This window comes from Dermacentor albipictus, chromosome 5, assembly GCF_038994185.2.
Source record: "Dermacentor albipictus isolate Rhodes 1998 colony chromosome 5, USDA_Dalb.pri_finalv2, whole genome shotgun sequence".
NCBI lineage: Eukaryota > Metazoa > Arthropoda > Arachnida > Ixodida > Ixodidae > Dermacentor > Dermacentor albipictus.
The window spans coordinates 126,325,546-126,348,486 of NC_091825.1; the positions used below are offsets into that span (position 1 = coordinate 126,325,546).

General features: G+C 47.0%; 1 protein-coding gene and 1 pseudogene across 3 annotated transcripts in view; one reads left to right on the top strand and one right to left on the bottom strand.

The window, feature by feature from the left end:
- Positions 1-3,000: 3,000 nt before the first annotated feature.
- On the bottom strand, positions 3,001-3,181 carry LOC135913975 (U2 spliceosomal RNA; annotated as a pseudogene).
- Positions 3,182-5,031: 1,850 nt separating this feature from the next.
- The window catches only part of LOC135913949 (oxysterol-binding protein-related protein 9-like), a 39,566-nt gene continuing 21,656 nt past the window's right edge, over positions 5,032-22,941 (top strand). For all 3 annotated transcript variants that reach the window (XM_065446650.2, XM_065446649.2, XM_065446651.2), the window contains exons 1-10: positions 5,032-5,322; positions 6,439-6,501; positions 7,464-7,542; positions 8,407-8,492; positions 9,789-9,887; positions 10,438-10,512; positions 13,106-13,156; positions 14,124-14,220; positions 16,718-16,882; positions 18,313-18,525. In XM_065446650.2, coding sequence (XP_065302722.1) covers positions 5,224-5,322; positions 6,439-6,501; positions 7,464-7,542; positions 8,407-8,492; positions 9,789-9,887; positions 10,438-10,512; positions 13,106-13,156; positions 14,124-14,220; positions 16,718-16,882; positions 18,313-18,525 — 1,027 coding nt within the window. In that variant the 5' untranslated portion in view covers positions 5,032-5,223. The remainder of the gene's footprint in view (positions 5,323-6,438; positions 6,502-7,463; positions 7,543-8,406; positions 8,493-9,788; positions 9,888-10,437; positions 10,513-13,105; positions 13,157-14,123; positions 14,221-16,717; positions 16,883-18,312; positions 18,526-22,941) is intronic.

Below are 22,941 nucleotides of genomic sequence, written 5' to 3' on the forward strand. Positions count from 1 at the left end.
ATGGATAAAGGGTGTTAAGGCAACTTTCGAAAAATACCTATAATTTAAAGCGCCTTTGGTGCTTTAAATTATAAGATTTCTTTCCACAAGAAAGCAACGATTTCTTAGCTGTCGCCAGTGGCTATTCTTATACAGCGATTCTTGACGTTGCTCGGGACACCGACTTCAGCATCGGCTTCGACTTTGTTATGGACACCACGTCTGGCTTCGCTATATGAAAACTGGCTCTGGCATTGCTTTTAGAGGCCAACTATACGATAGTACTTCGAGTATAGGCTTTCAATCGTACCACCTGAGCGTTACTCGCAAGCCGAGCTACGGCCGTGCCGAGCACCGTTCGAAGTTTAGGCACTTTTCAGTTGCCGTCGACATGCTGCCTCTCTTTCTTTATATTCGAAATTGCTTAGTTTGTGGTAAAAACTCTATTCTTTATTGCTTTTATTTTTCTGGGGCAGGAATAGATATTCGCGTTTCCGCAAACATACTTCCGCATGTATAATCGAACGACGTTTGGTCAGACAGTGTGGTTAGACGAGCTCTTGCTTTTTCTTTTCTTTTCGAATGTCAAAGCGCCAAGCGCGTGGCAAAACCCGCGAAAGATCATACAGTCTATTCGGCAGTAAACTACTGACGTACTAGACAAAATTGCTGCTATGGTTGTTTTAATAAATGGAAGAGCACGAACTGTACGAATACCATAGAAGAAGAAAGCGCACATGAGGCGTCCAAGCAGGTGTGATTTGGATAAACCACGGCTATAGCGCTTACGTCCGAAGAAGCAATATTGAAGGGCGCCAATTTTCCGCACGTTCTACTCGATGTGCACCTCGTATTTGCAGTAAGGAGGGAGCACGTAAGCGAACAACTTTTGGTTTATACATTTCACGCGTGAAAATAAGCAAGCTACTCGTGGCTCTATTCTGAAGTATCACATTGGGTGGGCCGTTCCGTGTCTCAGTTCCTCCATCATTCTTTTTCGTCTGTTTCATAATTACGACCATAGCATAGTTTTTTTTGTATGTATATAGTTAAAGAGATGAAAGATTGGCGCAGCCGTGGTTTTTTGACGCATGGGAATGTCGGGATATGGTGGCTTCGAACTGGTATTTTTCTCGGATAGCCAAGACGCCGTGAAGACGCGTCTGACTAGCAGTACTGCATCTGTCCGCAATCGTTCTTTTCTTTACCAAAACAGCATATAAAATTCCGATTTTCTTCATTATTGTGAAAATTATCGTTTTTGTTAGACCATGAGATCTCATGGTGCAATTATATCAAACGTGAGCAGTACCGGCGTCCGCTATAGTTGGAGAAAAAGCAAAAGAACTACAAGGTCAACGTTCACTGCGCGCCATTGCCATTATTTGTCTTCTTCACTGACTCCTTATAATAAACGTGAGTAAACAATCACGAAATATGCATTACGGATAAGAAATTTTTTTGCGGTTATTTCGTTCTGAAAGCATTCTTTCAGAGGAAATGGCAACGCTTTATGCGGAGGCAAGACAAGTCCTGCACGTTCACTTCAGGTGGGCGTGCGAGGTTTTACTCCGTGTTTGGTCGTTCGAAACATGAACTAAACATGTATTGTTTTGTGTCAGGCAGTCACGTGGTGGCACAGCGACCGCGAGGAAACTCGCATCGACGGTGGCGCCAGATTTCTCTATAGGTGATACTGTAAGAAACTTTGTGACTGTCGCTGCACTTCGCCACTGCGGGAAAGAAAAAGAGCCCCTTCCAGAGGTCTCTAGTTACGCCTGTGCTGTGTGAGTCGAAGCCATCACATGCCTGCTAAGTTGCTCATCTCATCTACGTGCCTTGCGCCGAGTAAACGCGTGTTGGTTAGCCAGCCGGGTATGACCTTGCGTAAACTCCCGGCTTTTACTTCTTATTTCTCGCTCTCTCTTTCTCTGTGATAATCATCTGATCCCGCCGGGTAGGGCACCATTGGATCCGCCAGGCAAGGTATAGTTAAACCACCTTTCACGATACGAAGAGGAAGTTGGTTGCATCTCTTCCTCGTGAAGACAGGGTCAACCTAATCACGCGCACGGCTCCCCGTGTCCGAAACAGGAAAGAGTGTTAACGGTAAACGGGTAATTAAATTATTTCTTTTGAAACGTCTACTCCTGGAAATTGTAGCAGGCAGCATGCATATACTGTCGTTTTACTTCTGATTTATTCAAAGCAGCTTTTCTTTACTAAAGTTCTTGTTTGTTTCGCGTTATCTAAATTTCATTTAATATCCCGTTACATATGTGTGCCTTGGGGATTACGACATTTATTAGGACTTTCTAAAACCTTTCCAGGTTTTCTCGGTCATCCACCATATGACTTAGGTGCACCATTGTGTGCGAGGAAAGAAACAACGATAAAAAGGATGACAGAGACAAAATAAACTTTCATATATGTGGAAAAAAAATGTCAATTTCTCACCGATTAAAGCATTTTCCGCAAACTTTTACTTTCTTTCGAGTAAGAAAAAGAAAAGATAGCTCTACAAGGTCGCTTGAATGATGCCGGTGAATTCATTTTCGTATTGTGGGCAGAGATTTAGCGTTTCCCCGCAGAAAAGCGAAAGTCAGAGTAAAAGGCTCCTGGACTGGCGGACGCATATAAGTATTCCGCTTCTGAGTCCCCTCTTAATTGGTTTTCCCCAAAAAACAAACAAACAAACAAAATAACTTTTCGCTACCGGCCACAGTACTGATGTTTTCGTGAATAAAAAAAAAGTACGCAGTCATCCCAACGCCAAGGACAAACCACACAGCCTAGGCAACGCTCGGTGAGGGACGCCGGCACGACTCTATTTAAGGCACGGGGGAGACAAGGCTTCTACGCAGAACGACGCGTTTCCCTATATTAAATTCAAGCCATTCTAATGCTTAAGTTTGGGGTTGTCTTTCTTCTTGATGCTCTTTTTTCTTCCTTCTTTTTCTTTTCTTTAGGAGCGAAGCTGCATATGGCTAGTTTCCAGCGGATCGATGTCCGTAGACCCAAAAACCACGGGCCGATCCCGAAGATGGTGCAATACCGGGCCGACCCGCGGCGGAAATGAAGCAGGCTTTAAGCACTGCGCCAACTTTCAAAAAATAAGTTTAATATTTCGGGCACGAATACAACCCGGATAAGATGTTAAACTGATAAGAATAGATACTACACTTATACCCGCGTCGGCCATGCCTATGTGTTCGCACCGCCCTCTCTTTGTCGGCGTTCCAAGTGCTTGTGCATCCAGTTTCCTTCCCTTCCGCTCTCCCGTTGCGGCGGTCCGGCCGAAACGTCACGCGTGTCTAGTTCCCTCCGGCTCCTCGGGGCGGCAGTCCTGTCGTCCACGCGAATGTATATAAAGATCACACTAAATAAGTCCGTACCTATGTTCAAAATTATGTGCCACCTCTGTGTCGTATGCTAAACAGCTTCGCATGTCATCCCCCTTCACAGAGTGCAATGGCTCTTTTTTTTTTTATTGCACATTGGTAGGTTGAGAACAAGATATCTTTTTTTTTAATCTTTCCATCGTCTCCACGTAGGAGTATGCCATCAATTGTGGAGAGAAAACGACAATGCCCGCGAAGAGCGCTATGCAGTACACACGTAAAATTACTAGACAGAAAAAAAAAATAAAACAAGAACAAAAGGAAATGCTCGAAAAATCCATTTTGCCAGTCGCGTACCTCAGGACCTCCATTAAAGTTTTGCATCCATCCATCCATCAACACGTCTGTCACGTTGGTGTCGATACCTTTGGTCTAGCTGAGTAAGATTCAAACTATGGCTGATCAGTTATTCCCCTTTATTTTGAAACCCGAATTCACTTATTCAGACGCAGGAATGTTTGCTTCACTGTCTAGGATTTCCTTGGCGAATATAAATAATCTCCCTGTTACATTTTCCTCACTTGCATGTGCGCATTAGTGATTGATTGAAACGATTCTCGATTTACTTTCCCATCGTTTTTGTTCTTTTAAAGTTGCATGTAATACTATCTTTCAGCATCGCTTACTTTTTAACATTTCCTGAAAGTTTATATGCGATCGTCATTTAGAATAATTCTTTTGAGTCTTGGTCGAAGCCCCGAGGTGGGCATGAGTAGCGTACGTGTTTTGCTTGGCTAATGGCAACAACGACAACCATAATGAGAAAAAATATTCTTTCAAAATTCCCTTTCCCAAAAATGACCTGGATCGGGCACTTCCTGTTATCCTCTCATTTGGAGCTTCGACTCTAGGGTACAGTCACAGGGATGTTTGCGCCGCCGCCACAACTTCATTATTGATTCCAAGCAACAGCCCACTTACATCTGGCCCCTTTACCATCATTATTTTAGCATATCTCAATTCAGGCTTCACTCATTTTTTCTTGCAACTGTCACAGCATAGACTTTATCGTATTTCGCTCATTTAAAACTATGACGTAAGCTTTATATTTGTCAGTTTAATGCGTACGAAATCACAAAATCTTTCCGGACCGCGCACCCTCACAATGCGTGTCGCTTTTGTAAACACATAGCTAGCCTGGCTCACATGCTCTGGGGTCGCCCCCTGGCGCCGGGGCCCAGGACCACCAAGGAAGAGTGGGCCGAGCTCTAGGCAGCTCAGACTTTGAAGCACAGCTCTGGGCTGCCGATCGGGCCCGCGACGCTGCGGAGGGGGGGCATGGCCTCTCTGTCACGACGTGGGAGAGGCCCGCTGCGCGCTAATCACGCGCACCGAGGGACCTCAATAAAGTCCATCCATCCATCCATCGTCCCATCCATCCATCCATCCATCCATCCATCCATCCATCCATCCATCCATCCATCCATCCATCCATCCATCCATCCATCCATCCATCCATCCATCCATCCATCCATCCATCCATCCATCTCCATCCATCCATCCATCCATCCGCCCATCCATTCATTCATTCATTCATTCATTCATTCATTCATTCATTCATTCATTCATTCATTCATCCATCCATCCATCCATCCATCCATCCATCCATCCATCCATCCGCACGAACATTGGCGAAACCGCCACAGTGGGTATGAGCCATTGCGTTTCTCGGTTAACAGCAACAACGACAGCCATGGCTGCAGGGTCAAGGTGTCGCGCCCTTTCGTCGGGCTCCAACCTGACGAAAGCGGGCCCGGGCGGCAACGCATGGCCTCCAGCAACGAGCACCGAGTGAAGGGGCCCGCCGCAGCAGTTTCGAGCCGAGCGCGCCGGCCTCGACGGCATGGAAGGACCACTCAGTGTCTGGACAAGCTCCATCAGCGGCTGGCACTTGTGCTGGGTGGTGCTCGACGACCGCAACGGCATGCTCTACCGATTCAAGGTGCTCGCTGCAGGCTTGTTGTGACCCTTTCATTGTGGATAACGCGTTGTATCGGGGAACATAGCCAAGTGTGCTTTAAAAAAATACAAGTCATCCTTTATAGTGCGGCAACAAAGAAACACCACAACAAGAGAGGTACATTTCAAAGACACCTCTTCATTCGGCATTGAGATAAGCATAGATTACTTCGAAGTTTACGCGTGAGTTTCAATAACCAACCACAACTGTGTCATAAGGACTTGGCGGTCTCTCAACTTTTCGCAGGACGGGATTTGCACAGGTTGACAATACATTGAAATGCGCGCTCAGTTACAGTTCCCTATTGAAGATAGAGACCGACAGAGAAGGTCAAATAATGCAAACCATTTTAGGGCAGCCTGCTTACACACAGGGAGCACTGGATGTTTAATTGTGCGCTACATCATGTCCCTTTTTCTTTACCTTTTACGTATGGCTTCACGTTGGTTTCAGCATCTTGTTAATCTTTAATGAACTGAGGCAGCCGTAGTTTGAGGCCCTTCCCGCGGTATCTTGTTCATTTGCAATCTTGAATAACAGCGCATCTGTGATCATACAATTTCTGTCTAGACCTGCAGTCGAATGAGCAACCTCCGCCTCGGCAAAACCACTGCAATTTCATTGTCTCCTTTTAAAGCGATAGCTTTCTTTGGATTTATTTTGGCTTCTGCTGAGTCACGGAGTCATACAAGCATAAATAAAAAGGTAGATAAAAGAAGAGATGGTGCCTCATCCATGCGTCTATTTCTTGATGTGGTTATGTCACACAGACAAATATGCATATAAACGGTCATCTATACCGCCCCGCTTACGTGTCTACTTCGTAGTCGTGTGCTTTTGATCTGAAGTCAAACAATTTATTAGCCTGCATCCATAGCCTGAGTTAATTGGTCCAGAACAAGGTTCTACGTAACAAAACAGTCACGTAAAATGAAAGTGAGGCCATGAGTCGCCTCCTTAGGCAGCATAGGTAAAAGTTTCAAACAATGGATAAAGCAAATGAAGCGTAGTCCAAAAGAGAAAAACATGTTTAACGCAAAGCTATTGCATCTTTCTTGCGTCCTGTTATAGCAGCAAGCACATGCAATCTCTTTGCAGTCACATCACCAGAGGCGGAAACGAATGGGCTTGCTAGCTAAATTCGGCGGCATCAATCTCCTGGTAAGTACGAGGCAACACCTTTCTTTATGTTCAAGAGGACGCGACCGATGATCAGTATGTTCCTAGCTCGAGGAAACCAAACGAGGTGCGAAGCGCTTCTAGTGCCCACGCAAAGGAATCGTCACCGTTGTCAGCATAAGTTCTCTTTAACGATCACCGCACACTCTCGTTACAAAACCATGACCTTCAAACAAACCGTGGTTAGGAAGAAAAAAATTTATTTGAGAGCGGGGCATCGGATCTGCCGGATCGGGACACTACAACAGAAACACAGCAACAAGAAACACACTGGGCGTGGGGCGATCGCCTAACCACGTTCAGAGACCTCACCCAACACTACAGACTCGAAAGACGCAAATTCCCGCCACCACACGATAAACTGAACAGGAACGAGGCCGTGACGTTACGCTTGCTCCAGACACACACCTACCCTAGCCCCGCTATCTTACACCACTGCTATCCGCGTTTGTACCCAACAGACGCGTGTAAAACATGCGGACGCAGAGCAACGCTGCGACACATGCTCTGGGAGTGTACCGGCAACAACGGTAATCAAAGCAGCTCCGTTGGCGACGCGTCCATAATCGCGGCTGTTGCCAGAGTAGAAGGCTCGAGCTCCGTTCTTCCCGACGCCGCCCCGGATGCGGGAGCCGCCGGGGACCTTCTCCGTAGGCGTCGCCGCCGCTGGGAGGCGGCTATCAGAAGTTCAGAGCTGGCAGACCAGCTCTGGGCCGTCCGGCAAGCCGAAGATGCCGCTCGAGTCCAAGAACTTCGAGCCGTCACCTGAGGCCACCACATCAAGAACTGCCGGACTATTCTTTACTAAAGTTTCTTCTTCTTCTTCTTCTTCTCCGACTGAAGAGTTAAAGTTATGGTCTTCGCATATGCAGGGAGCTGCGATTGCGTATCCATACATGGCGTGCGACACGCTGACCGTAGCCTGCTCTACGAATTTTACACAGGGTGCCATTGTGACGAAGGACCCCAGAGAACCCAACGGTTTTTCCGTTGTCTCCGAAGGCCGAGAGTACAGATTTCAAGGTGGGTGAATTATGCCGGGTGTCGAAAGTCATGTTAGAGACGAAATGCACCCCGAATGTGCGCAGTGTCACTTTATTATTAAACTAATCAGACCTGCGGTCAGTGGCGTAGCAAGAAATTTTTTTCAGGGGTAACTCCCATTGACCAAGGACGGAATTGTCCCGGGAGATGGGGGGGGGGCGGACGTGTTCGGTGTGGCCCCTCTTCCCCCTCCTGGCTACACCACCGCCTGCGGTGGTTAAAGTCAGCTTCCCGACACGAAGCACAATGTCAAACATAGATTTAGGTTTTGTGCAAAGGGGAGCGCTAATTAAAATGGTACGGAAATGGAGGGTATATATGAACAAGAAAGATGCGGGAAAGACGTGCGTCAGTACGTGCGTGTGTACGTATACTCTCCTTTTCCGTACCACCTTAGCGCTCCACTTTGTACGAGACGTTGCACCAGCTAGCCCAGCAGTTCTCTATTCTAAACACTTAAGTGCAAGCTTTTTCTGACTTCGCAATTAAAGTTCCTAAACATTTTTTCACCAAGTGGAAACAAGTGTCGGCTCTATAGCACACGTCCTTCTGCGCCACTTTTTCAAACGCCGCCAAGAAACCCCAGAACGTGAACGGCTGCTGACGGATCACGCTTCGCCGCCAAAGCTGTAAAGAGAAATCAAACGAATTAAGCACGGAGTAGAAAGGGGCGCGGTATGGTTAGGTCTCTTTAAAGTGTTTGCACGTTGTGGTTGTTTAAATTACGTTTAGGAGACAAACACGATGCGCACATGCTGCACCAACACGTGTTTAGAACACGACAGCCTTTACAATCACGGGTGACCAATTTACACGCGAGGAACGTCACTCGCCTCCACGCAGCTCCCAGCGAAGACGAGCGAGACGCGTGGGTGATGGGGCTCGAAGAGGCGGTTCTTCGGCAGATGGTCTGTCGCCGAGCCTACCACGTGAGTGAGTCATTAGTTGGGTGTCTCGGTAGTTGGTTCTCGAGGACCAACTCGGCAAACACCCGCTTGAACTAAAAGCAAAGTGCAACGAAAATTTGGGACCGCGCAAATCCCACCCCTTTCAAGCGGTGTAAATATGTCCCATCTCCCGGGCAAAATCTAACGTTTGAAATTGCGAGTGGATGCGTCACGCAAAGGTCACATAAGTTAGCGTTTTCCATACTCAAAACATTTTTAAAAAACAGAGACGTCACCATTGTCGCCAGCCGGAAGTGACGCATGACCAAAAACGCGCGGCTCCTCGGCGTGACCTCCGAGATGAGGCGCTGCCCACGGCGCTCTAAACAATCTCGGAGATGACGTGCTGACACTTACGTCATATCCGCTAAACACCGGGCGCACTCGTTGTTTGCTTATGCTTTATTTCAACGCTGCTAATAATGAAAATTAGACAATTAACAGCCCTCCTGGCTTTGTCAAGGTTGCTTCAATAGAGTGCCTCAATTTAACCAAGCTAAAAGTTCGGTGTAGTTTCCTTTCAATCATTTATTCATCATCCTTATAAGTATAGCCACACATACCTCGCGGTAAGTAGAGATAAGTCGTCAGTGAAAGAGATCGCGAAATCAGCAATAATCTCCCCAGAATGCAGGGAAAAAAAAGCAAGGCAAGAAATGCTCATTAAAAGACCCCACACATCTGCCAGCTTTCTTCGCAATTGCATTCATGGGAACCATTTGGCTACTAACTCTGCTAGTCACTGATAAACGTAGACAACGATCAATGAGGTGTGAGGAAATGGCGGTTTCATGTCGGAAAACATGCGTGTGGAGAGCTTTGTGTATTATTTATATCTACAAATAAAATTTGGCACCTTCTCACAGGGGAACTTCAGATGCCCGGCCACGGATGTTCAATCTTTGTTGGCTTAGTATTGCACTGTGTCCTGGCGACGACATCTACATTTAATGCGCTGGCGGTTTTCGAACAGTAACCTTGCTATGTATTAGCGCAACCTATTTCTTGGAACTGCACCATTCGAATGCACGTGCTTTACATCGGTCAACTGCATAATATATGGTAATTACATACCTTTTCAACTTTAACGGCAAGCTTTCCGTCCGCGGCTTCGTAATGTCTGCCAATTGCACTCAAAGTAGTGTTCATTGTTGCACTGTAGTTTGCCCATTTGATAGTTGTGGCAGTGCCAGCTATACAAAAGCGTGGAGATCACTGCGATATAAGCAAGTCGAACTACTTTGTCTATATATGCAAATCAGAGACCGCGACTCGCAGATATGGGACAGACGATACATCGGGCCGACTCTGGCCCTCGTGAACGCCAAGCTGCAGGATGCTGGACTTCTGTATGAGGAGCTGGCATGCAGTTTGCAGGTGAGCGCACAAAATAGGTTGAGATGACCGCAACCATTTGCCCCAGATATCTCGGAAACGCCCGATGAAGCGCAAGAACCTTTGTTCGAAGGTTGTAATTGTTCCGTTTAGCTTCTGCGTTCATTAGTAGTTTGTGAAAACATCGAGTGGCCACCATACAGATGCACCAAATATCCTAAACTAGTACACCGAAGAGACGTGCGCTAGGCTATACAACAATATATCGAGCTTCTAGAAGGTATTAGGCCCTTCAGGAACCTGACATTCATTGTGCTTCCTTGATAGCGTACTTTAGTAACCGTAAAGATACAGCTAAAGTAAACTAGTACACTGAAGACAAGTAGGGCAAGATAACGAGCTTCGTGTAAACCTTAGGCCTTTGTGGAATGTGAGATTCATTGTGCTAACCAGTGTATCTGTGCGTAGCGGCTGCATGCTACAAGTAATTAAAAACAAAAACAAAACTGTATTTTTTTAACAATGCACCGTTCCGGCGTTTCTTTTTTTTCAGTTTTACGTTGCCGTAAACTCATGTGTCATCCTTTTCCAGGAGCTCGACAGACGTTGGTCAACTGAAGAGGCAGGCCAGAGAACGCGATGGCCGGGCGTCATACGAGACTTACTGGTTTGTATGCCACGGCAGCTCTTTGCCGCCCGTGGGTTCGTTGAGAAAACTGAAGCTGAAGGAAGATGCAATTCTTACAACCTCGCCGATTTATTTATCATTCTTATTCGTTAGATTGATTGATTGATTGATTGATTGATTGATTGATTGATTGATTGATTGATTGATTGATTGATTGATTGTCTATGTTAATAATCAGTCTTACACTCCAAGTGGGGGCATAAGAAAACCGAACGTTACAGAAGCGTTTTCAAAGCAACGAAATTTGTCAGAATACAATGCCCCATACAGTTGATTACACAGGGTACTAGACGGTACCTCGGCGCAAATCTCTGTGAGAACTGCAACGTGGCGGTTGCAACCAGATATGAATAATGGGTAGTACACTGACTTGCACGAACTTTGTTATTGTGGCTTCAAACGGTTTTGTAATGACAAAGAGCACGTAAGAGCGAAAAGCTTCGTGAATTCGGTCCCTGGTTTGTAGAGAAGCTAATATAGCCAAGTTATTTAAGGCGTTCAGAGTCATGCCAGTATTCTTTCTAGCGCTTCGTGCTCCAAGATCCTCATTCAACTAAAGAAAGAAAAATTGAAAAAATCAAAACCGTCCTGTCAGCATTTATTTATTAATTATAGATATTTATGTTTGTTTGTTTGTTTGTTTGTTTGTTTGTTTGTTTGTTTTACACATATGGCTAGCCTAAGCTTTTGAGGCTGTGACAGGACTGGGAAATCAATACAAAAAGTAAGTGCATGTACTACTCAAGAATATTCACAAAAGAGATTCACAACTGTAAATACACAGGCATCATAAATACAGAATAATGTGCGCTAGGCTGCTGCGGCTAGGTTAGAAAGTAAACTCGGATAATTTTATTTGTAAAGAATTCATTATACGTGCAGTTTACGATCTCCTGTGGTGAAAGGTGAATTATGGACAACACATTCTATAAGTCGCTGTTGCAGTACCTCTATGAAACGGGCCTGCACGCTTATGTTTAAATACATTGTGAAGTTATGCCGCGTGGTAATCCGAGCGAGAAAAAAAGGAGTTCAAGTCTCGGATTGTGCAGGGAAAAGAGAATAACGACAAGTGTTTCCCTGGAATCTGCACATTGTCAAGTGCCTAATGCGTTTATTTCTATTTAGTCATGTTTGTGTAAGTGATACATATCTGTCGCGGTCGATTTTGACTAGGTTATTTAAAAGTTGAGAAAGAAACGTGAGTCGTAAGAATTTGGCATGTTTATTAATCTTTAATTAAGGGGTTTTACGTGCCAAAACCACTTTCTGATTATGAGGCACGCCGTAGTGGAGGACTCAAGAAATTTCGACCACCCGGGGTTCTTTAACGTGCACCTAAATCTATCGCATGTTTATTGATCGTTGGGATTTCAGCCTTAGCGACAAGTTCGGAAGTAGTAGTGCGTCGGTCACATTTATTGTAGAGAAATCTTACTGCCTTGCGTTGTACCTTTTCTAACTTCGCTATTCCTGAATTGGTGTGGGGAAACCGACTAATTATACCGTACTCTAACATTCGTCTAATAAGAAAAATGCAGGCTAACATTCTGGTATCAGGATAGGCGGATTTTAACATTTGTTTTAACGAACAAAGACTATAAAATAAAGTTTTCCCGCTAGTAAAGAAACATGCCTTTTCCATCTTAGATCTGAAGATATAAACAGTCCAAAGTATTTGTATTCGCGAACCTCCCTGTTCAGACTACCCCGTAGTTCATATTGGTAGCTTATGAGTTCTTTTTTTTTTCTAGATATCTTCATCTAGATAAAAGGACAATAAATAACGTTGAAGGTGAAAACATGTAACCATGAACACTATGCAGTAGTCGCTTAGGGTTTAACAAGCTGGACTGAGAACGCAGGGAGTATGAAGCATTGCGCAACATTTCAGTGTTTCCAATTCGCTGGTGTTCCTCTAGAACTCGCCGTATCATGTCGAATTTAGTCAGAGAGAACTGAACCTCAAGCTTTTAAAGTGATTTATTTCCTTTGACTGGGCCCCAATACGTATTAACTTAAGAAAGTTACAATATTTGCTAGCTCATACCATGTTCACGATTCGATACCTTTCGCCATTTCTTCTCAAGAGGTCGACATGAAGTTGAAATTTTTGGCAGTGCGGCTAATTGCAATAGTTAAGCTCAAAAATTGCACAAACGTGGAAATTTGCTGCCACTTTTGTTCCTAAATGTGTATATTAAGCTACACAAAGATGGACAGAGGGTTCACGAAATAATGTACGGTGCGAAATCTTAAGCTAATCCTACGACCTCGGCAAGAGCTAGCTCGCGCAGGTTTATCCTACTCAATGCTACTGACAAGGAGCAAATTTGTATTCAGCCACATGAACTGACTAGAGTCCGGGGCCTCTGTGATTTAAACGCGGTACTCTAGATGTGGTCGTTAACTGAAGCACGCAAGGAAAGAGTATAGTTAGCCTTTGCCACCCACGCACAAAACTATTGGACATGCCACAAACACATAAAGATTTTACCGACCGACACTGCTGCAAGTCCTCTGTCGCGCCTTGCCTTTTTTCGTATAATGGTTTCACTTGGCTATTTTGCAGGCTTTCCTTACAACTGCTCGTGCCACCATGGCTTTGCTGGAAAAACTGAAGGTAAGCCCGCTGAATCGTCGATTCGTTGAAGAAGTGTCGAATTTTTGCTCACAGATATTAAACGTGCCTAAGTATGAGCAAAACGTGAACAAGGTGAACGCAGGTGCCAACGTTTCGACAAGTGGACTTGCCTTGAAGAAGACAAGTCCACTTGTCGAAACCTTGGCTCCTGCATTCACCTTGTTCACGTTTTGCTCATCGTCTTGAATTTCCATCTCCCGCATTCCCCGTCTTTTCTCTGGATGCCTAAGTATTGTGGTTTAACGATCAAGCTACACGAATACCGAGGTGAGAACTAAGGTAATACATATCAGTTCTTAGAGACAGCAATGATGTTGTGGGCCAATAGCCACGTGCACGTGTGCCGACAGATCTGGCGCTGGCGCCTGAAACGGCATTGGCTGTTTCGAACACCACGGTCATATTTGGTGCTAGCAAGGTTCGTGCGAAAGTGCATGGTGTACTAAGGTAGTAGCGTCGCAAGAGAGTGCGCGCACCCTTAACCTCGTTCCCTGTAAGTTCCTATAAGTGGAAAATTTTTTAACATATGTTCCACTTAGTTGGGAAGCATTTGTTGCAACACATTAACGAGATTAAGATGTTCCGCGTGGCGAAACGCGTCTGTAAAAAAAAAAATCAGAGTGATGCACAGTAACAACGGTGGCAAGAAGCTGGACCGAAGTAATTAAGAACTTACGCTGAAAGACGTTAGTTCCACGCAGGCTCCACTTAATGAGCGGAACAATCTTGCAAAACTAAGATCCATTTACTTGGCCGAGCTCATGTGGAACAATATTAAGAGTTTACGGAGGAATATTTAAACAGAGCGAATGCATGTGCACCTGCTTTTAGACTTTCTTCCTTTCTCGATTAACTAATACCCATTTCTATCAACTTACCGTGAAGACAAAGAGAGAGAGAGAGAGAGAGAGAGAGACGAGGACAATAAACAAAAATTTTCTCGCAGGAAATGATTCTTCCAGGACTCCTCGCGCAGCTGGACACAATGCAACCACGCAAGAAAGCAGCCACCATGCTTAGCTTGCTCAGGACGCAGGCAGCCGGTGAGAGGCAACCGCTCGCATGCGAGAACGCCGCCTACCGCTGCGGCTGAATTCTGGGCAATTATCGCAGGCCCCCAGACGCCTTCATCCCTACAAAGCCGCAACAAACTTTGTTGCGAAAGGAAATATCTGCCCAATCTGTACGCCGCGGCCGTGCCATTTTATACGGAGCAACAACCCCCACCCACTCCCCTTCTACCTTCATTATAAAAATAGCGCATTTGCATAATCTTCTCCCAAATCACCAAGACACAAAAAAAATAAATTAGGAACACCAATGAAATCAGCATGACATCGCCACTGTAATGAAGAACGTGCAGTGGAGAAGTGCTCCAAACTGTATTGACTCTTGCCTAAACGCATTTTGCCTGCGACAGACAGCGTGTGGCTCAATTAACGTTCTTGACGCGCTCTTGTGCTACAGGCATGAGAAGATCATTCGCTGCTGTGATCAGCAAAGGAGTGATGACATGGAAACAATGCATAAATTTGAGCGACTACCCATTGCGAAGTTATCCGTAGTGCGATATTACAGCGTTGCCAGAGCGTCCCGTCGCCACACCCTCATCTTCTGGCGGAAACCTTTTCATCTTTATCCTTATGGTTAGGGCAAAATTCGAAGCAAATATTTGTGACATTCCTTGGCGAAGGTCGCTGCTCACATGCGAAATAAAACGAAAAAAAAAGAACTTCAGCTATCGTTATTGCGCTTTGTATCTTCTGTTTTATACGTTAATAAAAGACGGGGAAGGCAGGAAAATATATGCCCATGGTGGAGTTTTCTTGCTGCTGTCCACTTAGGTCATTTAGCAAAAGTGGCGAGGTAAGTTACTGGCGTCGCGTGTCTTGTGAGCACACTTGTTGTTCGCCAGGCATTCATAGAAGATGAAACGCCAAGGATGAAAACACTAACGATGACGTAGATGTGAAATTTGTTGCAGTCCACATATAAGTGAGAGAGCTTGAAATTAATGTGAATATTTATCTGATTAAAAGAGAGGCACTGGACGCACAAGCTTCTTTCTCAACAACTGTCCTTCAAAGGTTGCAATTTAGTAGGCAACCGGGACTGGCCGACCGGCACACTTACGAATCGTCTTACTTAGGAATCATCTTACGTACTACAGTTGTTGCGTATATATGAATGGATTTGTTCATACGTCTCCAGTATATATGCACATCTAACACTTCTCAAGCACGCTTCATCCGTTAGTACGTAATTTTCCCTCACAACAATATTAGTCATCATTCGTTTGTACATTTTCTCTCAACTTGCTTCCGACTGCTTTCTTATCAGGTACGCTATGTGCACACGTAACGTTCTCGCAAGGAAGCGCCCGGCCACGCAAAGATAAAGAAGGAGAATGTCTAAACGAATTATTACAGATATCAGATCGTGACGTAAATTCATGCCTTAAGGGTGTAGCATACTCAGGAAGCTGCAAAAAGTACGCTGTCAGAGAAAACTGCGGAATCGCTCATGTACAGAGCTTTCTATGCATGCTAATAACACAACGAGGTTAACTTTAAACCAGATACATCCACAAATACGTCTGTCATAATAGCGCAAGGGTATTGCTTTGGGGCGGAAAATCGACTGCTTCATCGTTCTATCGGTCAACCATTTTCAGAAAGAACTCACAGTTTCGCCCGAAAGGCGAAGCATTGATTGCGATAGCAAATTATTAGACAGCTATACGAAGCAAGGTTAGTCCTCTTATCAGCTGTATTAACTGCTGTAAACATTCACTTATTGACTTATTAACTAAAGTAAGAAACACGTTCTCATGCGCGCACAGCGACACATGAACACATCTCACTCAATGACCGCGGACACTCGCTGTCAAAACGCTAGCGCGAGGAAGAGCGGCAGCAGCAGAGAGCGAGTTGACCTTCTTGCTGCGACTCGCTTCAGCGCGAATCAGGCCGCGAGAACACAACGCACACGAAGCCATCAGCCCTCGGCGCACCTAGACTCTGTACTCACTGTAGAACGCTTTCAAGATAGGGTCCGCGCATACGCAGCCGCAGCTGGAGTAGAGCGACCTATACCCACCCCCTGCGGCCTTGCACGCGACGGAAGACGGCGCCCTTCCCCCTCGCCGACCTCCTTTGGGCGCGCGAGATCGAGCCATCATCCCTCTCTCCTCACCCTCGCACGCTTTCGATCGCTCCTACAGCATATAGCGCGCGGTCGCGATGTTATCGAATTTGGACCTTAAAGGAACATCACGGCCACGGCAACGGCCGCGGTTGGCAGAAATTCGCGCAGTGTCCATATATATTTGCTATCGCAACGATAAGCGTAGTCGCGAAGCACATCAAATATAACTACGGTCATCTACTTGTGTAAGTAGACGGACGTACATTCTGCTATGTTTGACCGCAGAGTGTGAGACGCAATGGAACGTCGCTCGGCGTTCTCGTCGTGCACTGGAACGTTCTTGGCAAGGTGCTGATGCATGGGCGACTGTGCTCTTTACTTATCGAATCGCAGGCCTGGCTTTGGACCCACTCTCGGTGCTGCTTCGCCGGAACCCGGAGCCTACGGTCGAAGGCAGCGCGTTGCTCGAGCCGGCCATACGGGGGTCGCGCACCCGTCTGCACCACCCGCTGTCCGAAATGGCGCACACTGACCCCTCGGGATACGCATCGAGACTGGGTGCGCTCTCCATTTCCCTCGAGCCCGTCATGCCAAAGGGGTGACGGTATCTGTTGCCTTCACAATATACCCACGGCCACACCGCTGATCGTTTTGCGCATATAGCTGAAGTCAAGAGAAATGGTATATAGATAGCGCAGCAGAACACGAACATAAGAAACGAAGACGAAGACGAGCGCCAACTATAAACAACGAAACTAATTTCCGGAATCGGTGACCAATGTATCATGAAGCCGTCAATATTCTTGTCCGCGAGAAAGTTAGATTTGTGCATGCCATGAAAGCTGATCGCATTTGCAATGTGTCTTTTAGGCTTTCTATGCGGTTTCTGGATGCACCGGTTTTATATTGCTTTCATGCCGTCATGTGCATATCTTCAAGGTTGATATCGCTTTGCACGTGGTTTTTAGGGTGTATAAGTACGACCGATCCCGGAAATAAATTTAACTGTTGATAGCTAGCGTTTGTCTTCGTCTTCGTTTCTTACGTCCCTGTTTTGGTGCTCTATCCAGATACATTTCCATGATGACCGACAAACAAGCCCATATCGCCACCCTCATCGAAGTCAAAAGTTTTGCATCCAGCTTACAAGTCAAAAGATATTCTTGAGGGTGGTGTTTCGGGACTCCTGAACCATCCGTGATTCTCGAAAGCTCATGAAGCTGATGACTACTGTATAGGAATGAAAGTTAATTGAGTTGGTGCGCAGGCATGATGGTAACGGTACACAAGACACTGTACTTTCAGATACCTACAGCATCCAAAATTTGGCCCTTTGACGTTTAATTTAGTTCCACAGCAATAACAGTCATGATCCTCGACAGACGCTCTTTTTATGAAGGTCTCGTGTAGAGTACTTTTCTGTTCGGATTGCGATCAACGTCATGACTCTTCCATATAATAATTCAAGGAGGCACGCACCTGGCACGCGGTGTTATGAAAAAAAAAATGCCCGAACGATTAGTGACGATTATTCCATGTCACAAAACAACATACCCAAGAGTGTAATAACACAGCGAAGCTTCGGAACAATGAAGTTTCTGCAAGGGCACCGGTGTACGCGACCCCACGCCAGGTCTACTCGCGACTTCACTCGCTTCGAATCATTTGACAAAAGGCCGTAGGCCTGCTGCTGTTCACTATAGGTATGAATGAATGAATGAACTTTATTGCCCTTTTAAGAAAGGGGAGGAGCCCGGGGGAGAGAGGGAGGTCTAAGTAGTCCAGTCCCAGCAGGCGTCCATCACCACATTATGTGGCTAGAAGTCCGTCTACCAGTCGTGGTAGGCCTCCGCTACATCCTCAGCCCACCTCAGGACTCGGTCCTGTAGGGTGGGATCGAAGCTGCACAGGGCAGTCTCCCACAGCTCCTCGCTACTAATTAATGGTTTGAGCTTGCGGGGGGGAGTAGCTCACGGTGTGCCACGCAGACGCGTTGGGACGCCGCAGTCCGGCAGGCCGCCGAAGTCCGTCAACGTCCGAGCGCACCGGAACGCGAAGTCTGCCCCCGGTCCGAAGTCCCCGAAGCGGCAGCGGTCAGCAGCTCGCAAGTGCCGACGACTCCTCCTTCGTGTCAGTCAGCGAAAGCGTCACCTGGTCACAGGCCCGTTTCACCACCGCTGTCAGCAGCATCGAACGCTCCGGTGAGGACTTGGGACCCGTCCCGCAAAAATTTCTAGAAAGATTTTTTTAAATTAATTAAATTATGGGGTTTTACGTGCCAAAACCACTTTCTGATTATGAGGCACGCCGTAGTGGAGGACTCCAGAAATTTCGACCACCTGGGGTTCTTTAACGTGCACCTAAATCTAAGTTGCACGGGTGCTGTCGCATTTCGCCCCCATCGAAATGCGGCCGCCGTGGCCGGGATTCGATCCCGCGACCTCGTGCTCAGCAGCCTAGCACCATAGCCACTGAGCAACCACGGCGGGTCTGGAAAGATCTATGGCGCTGCGCAGATTCAGCAATGCCATGAGCTAGAATGATGGTTTTTAGTACATACGGATTTGTCAAATCTTCGTCCTTCAGGTTTCAAACGTTCCTGCGATGTTGTTTAGCAAACCTGTGTCCCTTCTAAACTTTCAAGCACTGATAGTTTTCTAAACGCAGCAAAACAGTAAGTCTCAGCACACACGCGTTTATCTTTTTGCAATTTGTTGCACTTATATAACGCACCATTTACTTGAAAATGATCAATTTACAATGTCCCGAACCCTTTTGAAGCCAGGAGAACGAAGTTTCAGCTAATTCCTGTACTGCCACTCATTCCAATGCTGACTGAACCACCCTGGTTGTCGTTCCCGTAACCGTAAACACCAGCAACAGATATCCCTCTAGTAATATTTGTAGAAAACTCTATCATGGGGCCTGCACCGTCTCCGCTCAACATTGCCACATGGGCAACCATATGGGACGCATTTAATGTTTCGGTTTATGGGTCATCAGGGTGTTATCGGGGACACCCGAATTTGACTATATTGTCAAGTTCCTTATCGGTAGCGTTCTGAGCCAATCATGGAGGCCGCAGACGCCCTACGAACCAACCAGAGATAAAGGGATGGCGAATTTGACAACATGGCGCAGCCAAACGGTGTTCAAAACAGGGCCCCTCACGAGGCCCCATAGCAAATTCTGGTTATACACTGGAAGTTGTTACGTGTCCTCTAGGGAGCGTTCTGCGGCAAATAGTTTTTTTAATCGGCTCATTAATAGCCGAGATAGAAATATTATTGTGCCGCGAATTCATGATTTCGAAAGGCTAGCTCCACTGCCAAGCTAAACACTCTTTCCACTTGCCTCGCCTAGCCTCCGCTACAGTGTCTAGAATACCTCCTGACTGTTTTAGGCTTGTAGCGCAGCTCAGAAAGAGCAAATAAGGAAGGAGATAGGGGTAATCAAAGGGAACGGAAAAACAGAGCTCAAAGAGTAAATAAGGAAGGAGATAGGGGTAATCAAAGGGAACGGAAAACAGAGCTCACTGTTTTCTGTTCCCTTTGATTACCCCTACCTTCTTCCTTATTTGCTCTTTCTGAGCTGTGCTACAAGCCTACAACAGTCATGACATACCAACTCGCCCAAACTGCCACGCTTCTAGACTACCTCCGCAAGCGAAATTCCTTCCCTGCGTTCTCCCGCACTGCACCTCGAGGCCCCACCTTCGTTTTGTTTTTCTCCTCACTTTTTTTATTATTTTTTTTAAATTTTTGCGACGCAGCGCACTTCCGCTGACGGCATAACGCGCGAGCTGATTTGATTGTCTCGCTTCGCGCAGCGCACGATTATGCGCGCTGTGCACGAGGACACCTGACTAGCGGTATAAGACAGTGCTACACGAATACTGTGGCAGACACAAGCGGATCACAGAACACGATCTCCCGCGCTGGAACACGGTAGAAAATGACATTGTTTTGGTGTCTGCGCGCGCGACTGCACGATGTGGGAACAAGCAGACGAAACGGAAGTACACCTCTCTTGCTGAGGTGCGAAGTTAAAAAAAAAAAAACATGCAGACATTCGATTTGTGCGTTTTATTATTTTTTGGGGCTTTAATTCGTCTATTCAAGCAACATATTGCACAAATACCTAATGTTGCCTTGAATAATTCTCGAAGTGACGTGTCACCACGAGCGACGTCACAGTGCAAACACCATTGGAGTTGTTGGACAATCTCGCCGCTGCCACCATTTGTAAGGGTTGAAGGTCGTAGAGAGGAACTTGGGAGGAACTAGGCGTACAGGGTTTATTTACAGTATTTACATTTTAAACGCGATACATTCGACAGTCTAGCGTGACTCCCAAATAGAGCCCGTAAGACGAAGCATACAGCAAATGAGCACACAGCTCACGAGCACGAACACGAGCACAGAGCACGACGACGAGCACAGACGAGCACACACTCTAGCAGCCGACAACAGCTGTTTATAAACACTCCATTGGTCCCTAGTTCCCTAGGTGAGGGAAAAACGTCAGTTCACCGCCGATTCGCAGCGTCAAACGTCAACGCAGTCGACCCGCCGGTGGTGCATTATCTTGAGTCTTGAAAGGCGCGTCGGTTCCCGAGTTGACCCCCGCAGCACAGCCGCCGGTTGCCCATTGTCTTGCGCCTCTAAATTCCAGAGCTGCCTTTCACCTGTAGTCGCCACGAGTGTCAGCAGACTGTGACGAATCCTGGGGCCCACGTACCGCAAAGCACCCTTTTGTTTGAGAAGCTCTTCTTGCTGCCGAGAGAGACCATGAAGACCCGGCAAATTAACCAACAATACGTTGGGTGCCAAACGCGGCCTGCTATGCTGCCGTCACCGATTCTCCGAACGAGGCGCATGGTGGATTAACGCTGCCGTAGTCCGCAGTTCTCTGGAGGAAGTTCATGGTCGGTTAGCGCTGTTGTCCTCGCTGGTTCTCTGAAGGGCGCCACCACCGCGGGTCGATCGAAGCACGTGCAGCAGGCTGAAATAGCTTTACAGAGCAGCACCCCTGCATGCCGATCTTAACACTTGTACGTAAGCGTGCTAGCGCGTGTACGTCATCCCCCGGCTTGGAGCGCGGCGGACGCGAGAAGGGAAAACGGCGTTCGGTTTGAAATTTCAGATCTTTCCGCGGCACGTAGCGATGTAATACTTTGCAGACACGATCATTATCGCGCAATGTACGCTCTGCGCTTGTCAGCTCAAAATGGCCAGACCTGGTGAGGGGCCCTTTCAAAATATCATCCCAAGCATCGGCGCGTCCATTTGACGCCACCCGGCAATCACACGGCAACGATGGTCAGAATGCGTACCACGATGCGTATCAGCACTGCGGAGGTTAGGACTAAGCTGGGAACCCCGTGAACGGCTGCCAGAGCGCGGGCAGCTGCCTTTTGATAGATGCTTCATAGTGCTGAACGCGCCATCCGTCATTGGCGGTGGCGATGTAGCTGCCGCCGTACGCATGCTCAAGAGGAAAACGGGTGGCCGATGGATCAGTCGGCAACTACCGCGTATTCCACGTGAAGTTGCTGCTCCTCAGCGCGCCCAAAATAAATGCTGAGGATGCGTCTCGCAGTTGTTCCACATCTGGGTGCACGTTAAGGAGACTGTCAGAGTTAGTCTGAGGTCTTCCACTCTTCTGGCCGGCATAGTAGCTTTTTGAAAGTAAGAACGCATCACTTTTATTGCAGTTGCAATTGTATGGACACTCCAAGCACATTTCTGCCGTCTCCGTTGCCGTCGGTGTCGCCGTGGTGTTTTGTTTAAAGTCCAAGTGCGATAACATCGTGGCCGCGCGCCATATACTGTGGGTGCGAGTGAAAGCGTGCGAGGGTTAGCCAAGGATGGTGGCCCGATCTCGCGCGCACAAGGAAGGAAGTCGGGCAGGAAGCGCGCCGTCTTCCACCGCGCACAAGGCACCGGAAGCGTGCCGAGGGAGGGGGGAGGGTCGTTCTACTCCGGTGGCGGATGCGTATTGCGCGGCTGAGCACGGCCGCAGCGCCCTATCTTAAAAGCAATCAGCGATGGGTACAGAGTCTAGGCGCAGGCCGAGGGCTGATAGCTTCGTATGCGCTGCGTTTTGGCCGCTTAATTCGCCTTGAAACGAGAAGCGGCACGAAGGTCAATTCGCTCCCTGCTGCTGCCGCTCTTCCTCGCGCCAGCGTTTTGACAGCCAGTGCCCACGGTCACAAAACCACATGTGTTCATGTTTTCCTGCGTGTGCGTGACACCACGCTGGTTAATTTAGTTAGTCGGCGAATATTTACCATTTTATACAGCCGATAAAGCTACTATCCTTACTTCGTATAGCTGTCTAACAATTTGCCATCGCAATCGGCGCTTCGCCTTTCTGGCGAAATTGCGACTTCTTCTTGTCATTCCCACTTTTCGTAGACACTGCTGTGAATCTTACATTCGACCCTATCGAAACCTGTACTCTGACTAACCTGTTCAAGTGCAAAGCGCCCTCTCGACACCTTTTGTGCAATCCTACCGACGAGAAGTTCCAGCCAGGCTGTTCCAGCTCCCCGTTACCTTGTTCAGACACACGTCTTTAATTAGACACGCAATCAACAGCACGGCTCGCGCAAT